Source organism: Camelus ferus, chromosome 9, assembly GCF_009834535.1.
Source record: "Camelus ferus isolate YT-003-E chromosome 9, BCGSAC_Cfer_1.0, whole genome shotgun sequence".
Classification (NCBI taxonomy): domain Eukaryota; kingdom Metazoa; phylum Chordata; class Mammalia; order Artiodactyla; family Camelidae; genus Camelus; species Camelus ferus.
Genome location: NC_045704.1, coordinates 44,526,894 through 44,543,575, shown reverse-complemented (window position 1 = coordinate 44,543,575; position 16,682 = coordinate 44,526,894). Strand labels below are relative to the sequence as shown.

General features: G+C 35.4%; 1 protein-coding gene and 1 long non-coding RNA gene across 6 annotated transcripts in view; both read right to left on the bottom strand.

Moving 5' to 3' along the window:
• Nucleotides 1-16,682, bottom strand: part of NFATC3 (nuclear factor of activated T cells 3) — a 114,180-nt gene that overhangs the window by 11,560 nt on the left and 85,938 nt on the right. Inside the window, exons 10-11 of one of the 5 annotated variants that reach the window (XM_032486598.1) lie at nt 6,941-7,044; nt 615-5,695 (exon numbers count right to left, since the gene is read on the bottom strand). The exons of 3 other annotated variants lie outside the window; for them this stretch is intronic. In XM_032486598.1, the coding sequence (XP_032342489.1) occupies nt 6,944-7,044 (101 nt within the window). In that variant the 3' untranslated portion in view covers nt 615-5,695; nt 6,941-6,943. Of the gene's footprint in view, nt 1-614; nt 5,696-6,940; nt 7,045-16,682 lie in introns of those variants that run through there. One more of the 5 variants, XM_032486597.1, reaches the window with a different exon arrangement.
• Nucleotides 7,816-14,847, bottom strand: LOC116665787. Its single transcript, XR_004322467.1, has 3 exons — nt 14,838-14,847; nt 12,975-12,979; nt 7,816-9,422 (listed from the first exon to the last, which is right to left on the bottom strand). It is a non-coding gene; the product is annotated as an uncharacterized LOC116665787 (long non-coding RNA).

Genomic DNA, 16,682 nt, shown 5'->3' with positions numbered 1-16,682 from the left:
GATGAATGGATAAACAAAATGTGGTCTATTCCAGAGTGAAATGTTAGTCAGCTCTAAAAAGGAAAGAAGTTCTAATACATGCCACAACACGGATGAACCTTGAAAACATGCTAAGTCAAAGAAGCCAAACACAGAAGGTCATATATTGATTCCATTTGTATAAAATGGCCAGAACAGGCCAATCCACGCTGACAGAAAATAGGTGGTTGGTTGGTTGGTTGCCAGGCAATACGGGAAGGAAGGAAAGAGGGGAGTAACTGCTAAGGGGAATGGGGTTTCTTTCTGGAGTAATGAAAATGTTCTAAAATTAGATAGTGGTGATGGTTGCACAACTCTATGAATATACTAAAAACCACTGAATTGTGTATTTTCAAGGATGAATTTCATAGTAATGAATTATATCTCAACACAGCTGTTATAAGCAAAAATAGACCAAGACAAACATTTTTTATAATTAGCATGTGAAGTGGTCATAGAGCAAAGGACACACTAACCATAGCTTAGAAAAAAAATCTTCATGTATTAATATCTTATCTTTTATAGTTTAGATAGTTAAGAAAAAAATTCTTCAAACTCATATACTTGTTACGGCTGTAAGGAGAACGGAACTAACATTCATTCCACAAATATTTATTGAGCATCCATGGGTTAAACTTTACAATGGAGAATTTATATCTTATTTCAATTAATCTTGATGATATTTTACGATCATTACTACCCCACTTTACAGATCAGTTAACAGAGGCTTTGCCAGTTCACACAATTTGCTTAGCAAATGGTGAAATCACTTTCAAAAATACCTGTTACTTCTTGAAAACCAAAAGAGTAGAAAGAGCAAGGAAATCATTTAGACAAAGAAAATGCAAAGGACCTGACAAATGTGATAGCAGGGGAAGGAGAGTGAATATGGTGACAGTAAGAAGAGGGCAAGAGGGAAGGAGGACTGATTCACCACTACCACCAAGGTTTTAAGTCGAGGAAGAATAGTGCTGTCACTATTGGAAATAAGCTGAGGAGGAATTTAGAGGACGAAAGTGGTAGCTTAGGTCTGGAATGGGATTTGGAAATGAGAACACTTAAATGAAAAATCCTGTGGGTAAGGGACTACAGTGAATAGTCAGAGCAAGAAGAGATTTAGGCACCTCCTAACTAAAGACCTAGAAGTATGAGAGAAGTTTCACAGTTCACTGAGGAGAAGAAGGCTGAAAAAAAAAAGTGGGAGTAGCCTTGCGATCTGATAAGAAAATAAGACCTGAGAAAGCAAATATGTAAGCAGGAGAGTGGCCTAGAAATTAGGTTTGGTTTGAATACACGCTTTGCCACTAACTCCATGTGTGTCGCTGGACAAGTTACTTCATATATCTAGGACTCCATTTCCTTATCTATATAATGATGGTGTTAACCTAGTAAGGTCTCCTTCAACTGTAGAAATCTGTGGTTTTACTTCAACAGACAAATTTCCAAGTGGCAGCACTCAGAGGGGCAAAGAAATGAAGGATTAAGATTTGCCTTGACTGTGCTCAGTATTTAGTAGAGAATAGTAAAGTAAGGACTAGAAGCTAAAGGACTCTAACTACAAAAGGTTGAATATTAATCAGTACTGGCAAGCTCTATCACTAATTGAGGTCAATTTTTGAAGGTCACTGGTACAGACTTATGAAGGTCTTTGTCAGAGAGAGGATGCTTTTTTAGTAAACCTGCCAGGCTACGATTTATTGACCAATCATGATGGTTTGCAAAGAAGAATGGAATTAATCGAAACCTACTCCTGACTGCTAGAAATAACTCACTGGAATAGTTTCTATGTAAATGAAAAGTTATGGGGATGCTTTGCATGACAATACATTTTCTCTTCAGTTTCCTCCTAAGTATAATGGAGGTTTTAAAAACCCTCTTATATAGTATATAAAGTGAGAGTATAAAGGGACATAAATAGACAAGGCAGCCTGTGGCACTCTGTCATAACAAGCAAGGAACAGTGTTTCCAGTGTGGATTCTATGTGTAGGGTCATCTCATGCTAAGAGGGAGCACAAGGATGGCCCGTGATCTCTGTGCATGGCCTCTAACACTATTCAGCACATTAGATTATCAGTAGGCATCAGTATTATCTATCTCTCAAATAGCTTGGGAGCTCCTGAAGGACAAGGACCTTACTACTGAGAAAACATCAATTTCCAATGACTGAATAAACTGATCCTAGTTCAATACAATCACTTGGAAGGTATCTGGAACTAGTACACTGAAAATTCACTAGGTGGTGGGGTAGGAGAGGGACCAGAAGAATGTTATTAAGACAAACACAAGGCATCTGATTTTGATTTTGATCACTGTCTATTTTAGATAGGTCTCACAGCAGAGGCAAAAAGCCAAATATAGAAGCAAGTACCCAGGTCACATTCAAGTAATCTTTCCCTGTCGCTTACTCCTTCCAAAATGGTAATTTCAGAGATGTTCTAGGCTGCTATGAAACACACCTTTTTCAATTATTATCTCATTGTTCAAGTTTTAAAACTACAAATGATTTTAAATGGTGTTTTATCATTATCAAAAACCAATTATATATTGTTTTCCAATGTCTTTATGAGGAAGTCAGTATTTATGCTTTCTTGAGAATGAGGGTCTATTACCATCACTCTCCACCCAGTTACCAAGTACACTCTGATGATTAGGATAAACATATCTTTTTCTAAAGTAGCCAGGTGACGTCCTTTACAGAAAACGCCTGATGGAAGCTGTGTTATTTCTCTTCCCTCTTACCAAAGTTCTGCTGTTCTTTTGCCTGGTGTGCCTAACCTCACTTAGCTGACACAACCTGGAAAGTTCTTGACAGTTCAGGATTTTAGACTATGATAAAGCCAAGAAGATTTTCCACAAAGATTCACTCAAGGTGACCATACTGAAATATACTTTAATATATAATATTAATATACAATAATTAGTAGATTTAAGTTCCAATAGGGCAGAGAACTTGTCTATTTTGTTCTCCATTGAATCTTTAGTGCTGAATAGTGCTAAATACTGAGTGTTGAATAAAATTACGTGCCAATTGAATCTTTAATATAATCTGAGAACTTGGTAAAACAACCACAAAAATTATTTCCAAATAACAGCTATTGAATATGAATTTTAGGACAGGCAGTCAGAACTACAAAAAAGCAGTCCTTTCACCATCCTTTAGCAGTAACTTGAGCACAGTGTGGTGTACAAGTCCACTGCTCTCCTCTGCCCTTCACTTCTTCCTTAGGCTGAGGGCTCTGGGCTCCGGCTCCCACCTCTGGGTTCCTGAGATATCCTTCTAAAGTGACTGGACAAAATTTGCGTGTCAAGCAGATGAAAAGCATTACTGGTAAACAAATCTATAATGTAATTTATATATAAATCATTAGCAATTTTGATAAACATACTTCGGTTATTTCTTAAAAATACTAATGCTTGCAATTTCATTTTCATTTCCTTTTGAATGTATATATGCATGAATTTATTGATTTATTTAACCCCTAGTCCATTAAGTATGTGAGGTGACTTTATTTTTTTTCCCTCCAGTTTAGAGTATAACTAGTTGTTTATGCCCCTCCTGTACAATGTTATCATTTCCCCCTGTAAAGAGTAAAGTGAATTAAATGCCTAGAACAAGAGTCAACAGCCCTCAACGCCCATGGTAACGGCTTATGTAGGTCACAGCATTTGGCCCACATGTGGCAGCCACCATCCCTGACTCCCACTACCCCAACACCTGGCCTGCCGGTGCCACCACAACGGAAGTTGGCAGAGAGCCACTAGCAATTTTTGCTGTAAGAAAAAACAACTTAATCCAAGAAATGTTCAAGCTAGTAGTGCACTGGAATGCTATTTCCACACACAAGAATGAAGTGTTTTGAGTAACAACAGGCCTCTTATTTAGAACTACTTCCAATGCTTAAGGATTCAGAGTTCAAGCTGGCAAGCACGGTATGGTATGAAATCTCACCACCAGGTGTAGGGGCAGGTAACCCAGGATACTGCCTCTGAAGTAGGTGGATGTATTCTGTCATAGGGCCTTAAAACTAGCATCTGAGCATCTTGGTCATTTTTGTAAAGGATTTTTTGTGTGTAATCAAACTCCATTTATATACGTTATTTTGTCATAAAGCTGCAATGAACATTTATCAAAGTTTGGCAAATTCATCTTTTCTTCCTTTCCCTATATCCCAAGATTAAAGGTATAAAGCATTCTCTTGGTGAACAATTTTATAGAGATACTATTTTTTATAAAATGAAGGCTATATATAGGTGTAATCATTTTCTGAATTTCACTTGAAATGAAGAAATAAGAGAAATCTTGATGTAAAGGAATAGAAAGTGATTTTAAATGGATGAGAAACCCAGTATTATTTTAAATACATAAAATACTGAATTCAGCTATTTATGCTATGAGATGAAAAATTAGTTTGCATTTATCAAATCTGACTAATTTACCTTTTCAAGCTAAAGACAGAAAACAGTTTCTGAAAATTTAGAAGGTATATATGGTAGAAAGCTAACTGTCCTAATTCATTCTTCTCTATTAATTGAGGTTAACTAGTCACATGGCCACTCAGCTACAGACTACATTTCCTTCCTTCCTTTTATAGCTAGGTATGACCGTGTAACTTGCTTTCTCCAAAGGAATGCAAGCAAAAGTGATATGTGCATCTTCCTCCACACTAGCTCAGTAACCTCTCCTCCTACTTCTCCCACTCCTTGCTTTGGGTGAAGACTCACTCAAAATGGTGACTATGCTTTGACAATACCTAAGGAGGTAGAGGAACAATTAAACGAAACAGGACTCCTATCTCTGAATTACCATAAGGTGTGAGAGAAAATTTCAGTGTGATTAAGCTATTGTATTTTGGGATTTCTTTTATAGTAACCTAGCTTATATTATAAACAAAAATAAAACTCACCATCAAAGAGGTAACACAAAAAGAAGATTTAAGTATTTTAAGCAAGAACCAAGATAACCAGCTTGAGCTGTCCCATACCAAATTTTAAACTAAGTTATTTTAAATTTCACACTGAACTCTAGATGGCTTCCATCCACAGAACAGATTGAAAATACATGCACAATGATCAGAAGATATCCTTCACTTTTAACATTAGCTTTAATACTAGTAAAGGGAAATGATGATTTTTTTTCCCACAACTGACTAATTAGGGGGAGATCGGTCAGTTATTAAGGGTCCTTTCTTTCTAAGAAATCTCTTACATTCTGCAAAGACAAACATTACATTACTAGCTGAGTAAACAGTACACAGGTATTTGAAGGTAAATTCAAATATTAGCATGTATGTTTTTGTATCAGCAAAAACTGAAATATAGGGGGGGCCCCCAAACAAAAGTCACATGGTCACTCAGTTACAGACTACATTCTTTTCAATTTGGGTTAAGATGTGGGATTCTGAATTTCAGGCTTATAAGAAGATTCTGTCCTTTTTCTTATTTTTTTTCACTTTGTACATTTTCTCTGAATAATGCTGTCCATTTCTAAATACTGCTGACTCTCCAGGGGCCAAACCTGAGCTCCAGACCCATAAACCCACACGACTCATTCTACATGCTTCCCTCTTCAAGACCTTGCTCCATCAACTTTCTTCCTTCTTCCATCTCTTTAATCAGTCTATCTGCTCATCTTCTCCTCCTGGATTCTTCTCATCATTGTTTAAACATGGTAAGTCTCTGCCTCAAAGAAGCAAGCAAGCAAACAAATAAAAACCTCAGATCCCACACAGACTTCTATATCTAATTTTTTCTTTCATTGTTTATCTTAAAGGGTTATCTACACTGCCTGTTGTTTCTATGTTCTTACCTCCTGTTTATTCCTTAGTCATCCACTGATCCCTTCACTCCACAGAAATAATTTTTACCAAGATCACTAGTGACCAACCTGTTGCTTCACACACAAGAAGGGCAATGGGGTTGACACTGAAAGAAATAAGCTTTAGTTTTGGTTCAGCTGTGATGTGACTAGAACAACTTAATCTTTCTTCAACTGATTTTCTCAACCATAATATGAAGAAATTCATTTAAATCCTTTACAGATATGTAGAACTTAGTTGCCAAGGATGTGAGACCAGGGTAGGCTGGCCCAGCTTCTGGGAGAAGCCAGGGTTAGGTGCCTTGTCTGATCAGAAGGCTTTAGTATCCTAAATATAAAGATTTGGTAGTGGACATGTTTTCTAAGTCCCCTTTCAAATCTAAATTCATTAAAATGAAATTCAAATGGCATTTTGAGAATTATAATCTGTACATTTATAATTTCTGTCACATATTTTCTCACGTGGCTCTGAGAGTCTTTGAAGAAAGGAGCTATATGACACTGAGGGAGGGCTATGGTTCATTGCTGAGGTAGGAAGGCCTGAGGCCTAGCCCCCTCCCTCACAAGGACTGACTCCACTTCTATGGACTCCTTCCAAATGGAACTCCAGATGAACTACCAGGAGTGCAAACATGGGCCTAAAGGTCAGGCTCAAGGGTAAATGATCCAGGTTGCCTCTGGTAAATGGATAACATTTCCTGCTTAATTTCCATTCCATACTGCCTCACATCAAAACTTAAAAGAGTACTTGACCAGAAATGAGTAGGCTTACACATCTGATCAGCAATGAAATTTACTCAGCACCGAAGCCATAGATTTCATATAGACGGGCCTCTCTCTGTTTTGGTTTAATAAATCCAATTAAACACTTGTCTTTTATTCAAACCCAGACTACAATTATGAGTACAAGTGTGACAGCCTGAGTATGGTCAGATTTAAAAAGCAGAGTCTTATAGTCAAAGTGTAGCTCCAAAGATAATGAATGGGCCCCTACCAAGAAGGTGCCCATGTATAGCCCCTCCTCTGTAGCACATGCAAATCCAGCCACAGCATGCAAATATCAAACTTGGGCACAAAAACAACGACACATTTCAATCAACACTCACCCTCTAGATTCTCCAGAAAGGAGCTGGACATGAGAGCTCACTGTGGGTAGGCCATTTCTCTGCTGAACCTGATGGCTGGTGTTTCAAGTCAGACATAAACTGGTCTGTGTCAAAGAAGACAATATCACTACTGAATGGAACAAACCAGAATGTAACTTAATCTACTACATGCCCAGCTTGTTTTTTCCTATAATCAAGAGGAATTTAGTTGTCCTTTATCTGTCAATCACTGCATAAAATGGCTCTTCATGTTTTATTATATAATAAGAATACTGCAGTCCAGAGAGTTTCGATTAACAGCTGATTTATTTTCTCAATTTAAAAGGGCAATGATTTTTAAAAGTTACAATGATGGCTTTCAGTGATTTTAAGGGATAGATTTAGTTTTAAATAAACTGGCTTTTATTAGATTATATCTATTAGTAGTTTTCAAATACTTGTCTATGATTGTATCAGTTACCTGGGCATTTAATAAAAAAAAAAAACTCCTGGGCTGTGTTACAGAGCACAGAATCAAGGAGGGCAGTATAGCTCAGTGGTAGAGCACATACTTGGCATGTACAAGGTCCTGGGTTCAATCCCCAATGCCTCTATTAAAAAAAATAAGAAATGAGCACAGAATCAAAATGTCTAAGGGTAGGAGCACAGAGCACCATATGCATAGGTAAATTTGGGGGTCATGGAGGAATATTTTTTAAACTAAAGTTGACATCCATTAACAGGTTATGAAATCATTTCAGTGAGTTTAAATCAGTATTTAAAAAAAAACGGGGGGTATAGCTCAGGGGTAGAGTGCATGCCTAGCATGCACAAGGTCCCGGGTTTAATCCCCAGTACCTCTGTTAAAAATAAATAAATAAATAAACCTAATTATCTCCCTCCCCCCACCACAAAAAATTTTTTTAAAAAAGAAAAATTTTAAAGAAGAAATAGAACAAAATAGAAGACAGGCTGCATTTTCTTTAATAAAAGTTAAGAATTGGTTTGTGAGATGTTCACATTAGTTGTATATATATTTTTGTTTGTTATGTATTGGGTCATGCTATAAAACACTTCTTATTGTGGGCAGCTGTCAAAAATGTTTGAGAGTTATTGCATTAAAGAAGAAAACTGCTCACTATGAGCAGTTTTGTGAAAATGGCTGACATACTCAGTTAAAGAGTCTAAAATGCAGTGAGGCAAACCCCCCTCCTTTGGTCTATAAGGAATTATTTTTGGTCTTTGCTGTACAACTTCAAACAAAAGAACCTAACCTTTTAGGTTCTTAGAAGGACGCTTATTATATCTTGGAAGAGAATAATCTGTGTGTAGTCTCCATGAACTAATTAATATCCTCATTTTAGGCAGATAAAAGAGGGAAAACAAAGGAGGAGCAAACCCATGCAAAATGCAGCCTCACTAAAGGGGTTCAAAACAAAACACAAAAAAAACCAAATTCTTGGTGGTTCAGCAAAATTTTTCTACCTTAAGCTTTTTTATTACTAAATTTGAGATCGCTCACCTAGCTTCCAGGAGGGATTTAAGGATTACAGTATATGTGGAGTATTTTAAAAACTCTAGATATTGTCAAAAGTCTCCTTTCTGAAGTTGCCCAATCTTCACAACTGAATTCTTCAAAACAGACCCTAAGGTATAGAACATGTGATTCAGGTAAATCAGCACATAAATCAGAAGAAAGAAGCCCAGGAACAAAAGTAAGAGGACAACAGACACTGGGAGCTTTTGTGAGTTGGGTGAAGCAGTGGTAATTTCAGACTGTGCTTATGGAAAATTACAGTCCTCAAGATATTTTTCTAGTTCCTTGAAACATGGTTCTAAAAAATACCTGATTTATTTCTTCCTATCACACAAACTCTGACCAGACACTTAAAGAATTAACATTTTCTATTTCATTCTAAGGCCAGCACTACCCTGATATCAAGGCCAAACAAAAACACTACAAGAAGAAAACTACAGAATACCCCTATGAATATAGATGTAAAAATCCTTAACAAAAATACTAGCAAACTTAGTTCAGCAGAATAATAAAAGAATTACCTCATGACTAAGTGAGATTTATTCCCAATTATCCAAGAATAATTCAACATATGAAAATCAACAAATGCAATTAATATACTATACATTACTAGAATGAAGGGGAAAAAACCCATATGATCATCTCAATTAATGCAGAAGAAGCATTTGACAAATTTCAACGCTCTTTCAATATAAGAAGCACCCAATAAACTAGGAATAGAAGGAAACTTCCTCAATATGACAAAGGCTATAAATGAAAAATCCATACTCATTGGTTAGAGACTGAAAGCTTTTCCCCTAAGATCAAGAACATGACAAGGATGTTCACTTTTGCCACTTCTATTCAACACAGTACTGCAAGTTCTAGCCAGAGCGATTAGGCTAAAGAAATAAGAGGCATCCAAATTAGAAAGGAAAAGGTAAAATGATCTTTGTTTACAAATGATATGATCTTATACATAGAAAGCTCTAAGAACTGACATACAAAAATGTTAGCACTAATAAATTAAGTCAGAAATTATACGATATAAAATCAATACACAAAATTTAGTTGTATTCTAGATGCTTTCAATGAACAATCCAAAAAGGAAATTTATATATCAATTCCATTTACAATAGCATCAGAAAGAATTAAAAATTTAGGAATTAATCGAGGAGGTGTAAGATTTGTATACTGAAAATTACACATTGTTGAAGGAAACTTAAGATATAAATAAATGGAAAACATCCTATGTTCATGGTTTGGAAGACTTAATATTGTTAAGATGATAATACTACCCAAAGCAATATACGGATTCAATGCACTCTCTATCAAAATCCCAACAGTGTTTTTGCACAAACAAAAACCCATCTTGAAATTCACATTGAATCTCAAAGGACCCTGAAGGGCCAAAACCATCTTAAATAAGAACAAAGATGGGGGACTCACACTTCTTGATTTCAAAACTTACTACAAAGCTACAATAATCAAAACCGGGTGATGTTGACATAAGGACAGACATACAGACCAAAGGAATAAAATAGAGAGCCCAGAAGCAAACCCTCACAATATATGGTCAATTCATTTTCACTTTCAAACAAGGCTACTGTGTGGACATCCACATGCAAAAGAATGTTAGTTGGAGTTCTCCCTCACATCATATACAAAGTTAACTCAAGATGGATCAAAGACTTGAACATAAGAGCTAAAATTATAAAATTCTTAGATGAATAAAACACAGGGCAAATCTTCATGACCTTAGATTGGGCAATAATTTCTTAAGTATGATACTAAAAGCATATACAACAAAAGAAAAAATAGATAAGTTGGATTTCATCAAAGTTAAAAACATCAAAGGAAACTACTGAGAAAGTGAAAAGACAACCCACAGAATGGGAGAAAATATTTGCAAATAATGTATCTGATAAGGGTTTTACTATCAGAAATATAAAAAGAACTCCTACAACTCAACACAAAAACCAAAGTCAACCCCCAAAAAATCGGCAAAAGATTTGAGACATTTATACAGAGAAAATAAACAAATGATCAATAAACTCATGAAAAGATGTCCAATATTATTAGTCATTAGGGAAATGTAAACCAAAACCATAATGATACCACTTCACACCCATTTGAGGTGGCTTTTTTAAAAAAATTTTTAAAAGGGTACAGTCATTTTTAAAAAATAATTTTAAAAAATGTTAATGGAGGTACTGGGGATTGAACCCAGGACCTTGTGCATGCTAAGCATGTACTCTACCACTGAGCTATTCCCACCCCTGAGGATGGTTTTTTTTTTTTTTTTTTTTTTTTAATGAAAAATAGGTGTTGGCAAAGATGTGGAGAAACTGGAACCCTCATGCACTGTAAATGTAAAATGGTGCAGCCACTGTGGGAAAAACACCAGTTTGGCAGTTCCTCAAAAAGTTGAACAAAGAATTTCTGTATGATCCAGCAATTCCACTCCTAGAATATCCAACAGAATTGAAAACAGAGACTGAAACAGATATCCATACTCCAATAGTCATAGCATCATTATTCATAATAGCCAAAAGGTGGGGAAAAAAAATGCCTTTCAACAGATGAATGGATAGACAAAATACAATGGAATTATTATTCAGCCATAAATAGAAATGAAATTCTGATACATGCTTATAACATGGCTGAACCTTGGAAACATTATGCTAAGTTTATAAGCCAGACAGAAAGGACAAATGTTGTATGATTCCATTTATATGAGATATCTTGAGTAGGGAAAGTCACAGAAATAGAAAGCAGAATAGAGGTACCATAGGCTGGGTTAAGGGGAGAGAATGGACAGTTATTGCTTAATGCGTACAGAGTTGTTGTTTGGGGTGATGAAAAAGTTATCAAAATAGACTGTAGTGATGGCCACACAATACTGTGAATGTACTTAATGTCACTGAACTGTACATTTAAAACGGTTAACATTTTATGTTATGTATATTTTACTAAATTTAAAAAATTTCAAAAATGAACTTTGGGTTTTCTTGTGGGAGAACACTGTATGAAATGACTGAACTAGGTGTTCACAGCTCTAACCATTAACTCAAAGCAACAGCTGGAGGGCTTTTGTAAATCCCTCTTAAAATTTATAAATCTTGGCTATAGAATTTATTCCTTTTATATCAAAGTTAAAAAAAATTAGTTAAATATTTTTAAATCCTGAAATATATCTGTGGGGAGATAAGCGAAATTTCTCTACTTGTCCAAACTGCCTCCCCATTTGACCAAGATGCTTACTTTAGCCACCTTATCAATATATAGATGTTTCTGGTTTATACAAACAACTGAATGATCTGGTGGGTGGGTAAATGAAAATAAAGGCTTTAGAAACCTAGTGTCATCACTTATTGGACTGGTGACCTAAGAAGTTGTTTAACTCTTGTGAATCTGCCTACTTATTTACTCAAAGAGGATAGTGTCCCCTGAAATGTATGTGTAGGCACTCTGTAACACTTTATAGAAATGCAATCATTATTACCTAAATTGATAAAGGCAGGACAATTAATTGATCACTTAAAGACCTCATCAAGTGGCTTTAAATACCACATGCATGCCAACAACTCTCAAATTTCTATCTTCAGTCTATAACTCACTTCAGAACTCTAGACTTGTTCATCCAACAGATTACTTTATATCCCTACTTGAATGTTCAATAGATACTACATCCAAAACTGAACACCAGATCTTTCTCCAAGACCTGCTTCATCCACAGCCTTCTCCACCTTTGCTGACAGCAACTCCTTCTAGTCGCCTAATGTCATTTTTTAAAAAATTATCTTTAATGGAGGTACTGGGGATTGAAGCCAGGACCTCATGCATGCTAGGCATGCACTTTACCACTGAGCTATAACCTCCCCTCTGCTTGGTGTCATCTTTAATTTCTTTCACATCTTCCATGGAATCTGTTAGGAAATGCTATTGGCTCTACCTTTAAAATACATTCAAAATCAGACCATTTCTTAGCCCGTTCATTGTTACCACCAAACCATCACTTCTGGCATAGATTACTGTAACAGTATCTTAACGGGTCTCCCTCTTTCTATCCTTGCCTCCCTACCCAGCTGCCAGAGTAACCAAATCAGATTATGACTCATCTGTTTAAAACCTTACAACGATGGCCTACAAGACCCTATATATGAGTCCTTAAAGTGTGATCAGGGACACATGGGGTCCCCTAAGAACTATTAAGGGAGCCTTCAAGGTCAAAACTACCTTTATAATAATACTAAGAGTTTTTTGCCTTTTTCATTATCATCCTCTCCTGAGTTTACAGTGGAGTTTTCCAATGGAAAACATCATGTGTATGTGACTTTATTGCTGTGATGGGTAATGGAAAAGCTCTCAGTTTTAACTTCTAATACAGTAAATACTGATACATAGAAGCCACCTAAATAAAAGTTCTTGGGGATCCTCAATAATTTTTAAGATTATAAAGGAGTCCTGAGACCACAAAGTTTGAGAACTGTTGCCCTACATGTTCTGGCTCTCCATCACCTCCTTGACTACATCTACTACTACTACCTTCCCTCTAGATCCATCTTGTTCCAGCTACACTGGCCTCTTTGATCTTCTTCAATAAACCAGACGTGCTATCACCTTAGGTCTTTCTTCTGCCTGTCCCTTTTGCCTAGATTACTCTTCTCACAGTTAGTCACACTGGTAATTTTCTCATCTTCAAGTTTTTGTTCAAATGTTACCTCACTAAAGACATTTATTTACTCTATCTAAAATTGCAATTTGCTCCCAACTTTACCCTTCACAGCACTCCAAATATCCTTCACCTTACTCTTTCTCTTTCTTTATAACACTTATTACCTCTCAATATATTGTACAATTTACTTATTGTGTCTATTTTGTATTGCCTCTCTCCACTAGAATGCAAGCTGTGATGGCAAAGATCTGTTTTATTCACTAGGGCCTACAATAGTGCTTAGCATATATCAGGCACTTGATAAATGCTGTTTGAATGAATAAATTAATACAGATTAATTCAAACTGCAGGCAAACAATACAGAAGTTAATGTGATCAATGTAAATTAATCATTTATAAACTATATTTACAACAATTAATGTTGAAAAATAAATCAATGTTACATTGTAAAAAGCACTAAAAACATTATAAAGAAGATGACAACAAGGTTATGTGTTGTTTCACCCACACTACTGGATTTCTGATGCAAAGTAAAAGATTCAAAATTAAGATTTCCAATTATGAGAAGGCCCAGAGATACATCCACATATAGAAAGAAATTAAGTATAAGTTGGTATTTTAAATCAAAGGAGAAAGATACGGTTTTTTAATAAACAATGTTTGGACAACTGGGTAGCCGTTTGAAAAATTAAAATTGGATCCATTCCTCATACATTCCACCAAAGTAAATTCCTGATGGATCAAAGATTTACAAAATTGGAAACCATAAGCAAAACAAAATGACAACCTATGGAATGGGAGAAAATTCTTGCAAATGATGAAACCGACAAAGGCTTGATCTCCAGAATATATAAGCAGCTCATATGACTTAATAAGAGAAAAACAAACAACCCAATCCAAAAATGGGCAGAAGACCTAAACAAGCAATTCTCCAAGGAAGAAATATAAATAATCAATAGGCACATGAAAAAATGCTCAATATCACTAATTATCAGAGAAATGCAAATCAAAACTACAATGAGGTATTACCTTACACCAGTCAGAATGGCCATCATTCAAAACTCCACAAATGACAAATATGGAGAGGCTGTAGAGAAAAGGGAACCCTCCTACTCTGCTGGTAGGAATGCAGTTTGGTGCAGCCACTGTGGAGAACAGTATGGAGATTCCTCAAAAGACTAGGAATAGACTTACCATATGACCCAGTAATCCCACTCCTGGGTATATCCAGAAGGAACCCTACTTCAAAAAGACACCATAGCAGCACTACTTACAATAGCCAAGACATGGAAACAGCCTAAATGTCCATCAACAGATGACTGGATAAAGAAGATGTGGTATATTTATACAATGGAATACTATTCAGCCATAAAAACTGACAGCATAATGCCATTTGCAGCAACATGGATGTCCCTGGAGAATGTCATTCTAAGTGAAGTAAGTCAGAAAGAGAAAGAAAAATACCATATGAGATCGCTCATATGTGGAATCTAAAAAAAGAAAAGAAAAGAAAAGAAAAGAAAAGAAAAGAAAAGAAAAGAAAAGAAAAGAAAAAAGAAAGAAAGAAAGAAAGAAAGAAAGAAAGAAAGAAAGAAAGAAAGAAAGAAAGAAAGAAAGAAAGAACAGAAACAGACTCATAGACATAGAATACAAACTTGTGGTTGCCAAGGGGGCAGGGGGTGGGAAGGGACAGACTAGGATTTCAAAATGTAGAACAGATAAACAAGATTATACTGTATAGCACAGGGAAATACATACAATATCTTGTGGTAGCTCACAGCGGAAAAAAAATGTGACAATGAATATATGTATGTTCATGTATAACTGAAAAATTGTGCTCTACACTGGAATTTGACACATTGTAAAATGACTGTAACTCAATAAAAAAAAGTTAATAAAAAAAGACGCAAAAAAGAAAAGCAAAAAAAAAAAAGTAAAGGAGATCAAATGTTAAAAAAAAAAAGATTTACAGAATCATAAAAGTAACAGATGCCATGGGAGATAAAAGATTCATAAGTTACATAATATAAAGGTAAAAAAAATTCTTCATGGCAAAAATCACATATTGGGGGAAAATCTGTAACTTATAGCTCAATGAGCTAATAAACTTATCAATAAAAGATTTTATATTTTATAAATAATAAGAAAAGGATCATAATCTAATAGAAAAACAAGCAACTATCAGCAGAGGTCATGGATTTGTGACAAAGATTTTCTCTTAAGCAAATGAAAAGGTACACAACCTTACTCCTAAGTGAAATACAAATTAAAATTATACTGAGAAGCTATTTTCCACCCATCCCACTGGCAAATAATAAGATACATGGTAACAGAATGTGCTGATGAAGGAATGAGAGAAACAGGTACTCTCTTACAATGCCAGTGGCAATGTAGATTGATACAACCTTTATGGGGGACAATTTGGCAATCTTTCTCAAAATACTGGTCAAGCAATCTTACTTCTAGGAATTTATCATATATACACACACATATACAGATGTCTATAAAATGGTGGGAAATGACATTTGTAAAATGTTATTCATGGTATGTGTTGAACAGATAAAGGTACAGCTATATAATGGAAAAACTGATACAATTTTATGAAATATTCTATTAAAAGATCTTCCAAGGAAGTTCTTTTATGTTAAGCATAGAAAATTTTCCAAGATTTAATACATGGAAATAGCAAAATGCTTAAAGTATACATAATATGCCAGTAAAAATATGGAAAAAATATATGCAATTGCTTATAGATGCATAAAATAGCTCTCAACTAACAGTCAAGAAACCGCTAAATCCAGCTGCTCATTGAGAGAATAACTGGGTACCTAAGAGAGATTTTTCACTATGTACTTTCTTGTACCTTTAATATTTTTAACATATGAGTGTATGACATTTTTCAAAACTAAGGATTATCTTAAGAAACCCAGATAAAGTAAAATTTAAAAAAACTTGTTCTACACAAAATCATCTACAGATACTTTCCCCCCCCTTTTTTTTGTAGGGGGGGAGAATTAGGTTTATTTACTTATTTATTTATTAATGGGGGTACTAGGGATTAAACCCAGGACCTCATGCATGCTAAATAAGCATGTACTCTACCACTGAGCTATATAACCTGCTCCTCCAACGGATGCTTTTAAACAAACAAAATAATTATAGGGGACTTAATATGTTCCACATTCTTACAGATGTAAGGCTAGAATGCTAGAAACCATCACTCTCAACCCTACCCTATCTTCTACAACTTAAGAGTTTCAGGGGAGGGTATAGTTCAGTGGTAGAGGGCCAGCTTAACATTCATGAGGTCCTGCGTTTGATCCCCGGTACTTCTATTAAATAAATAAACAAAGAAAAATAAACCTAATTGCCTCCCTCTCCCCGAAAAAAAATTTTTTAAAAAAGTTTCATACTTTTCCCTCCTGTGCAGATAGACAAGCTAATGAATAGTAGGCTTTAGAACTGTACAAAAGAAAGAGGAAGGAAGGAAGGAAGGAAGGAAGGAAGGAAGGAAGGAAGGAAGGAAGGAAGGAGAAAGAAAAAGGAAAAAAAAAATCAGGTATCTTCAA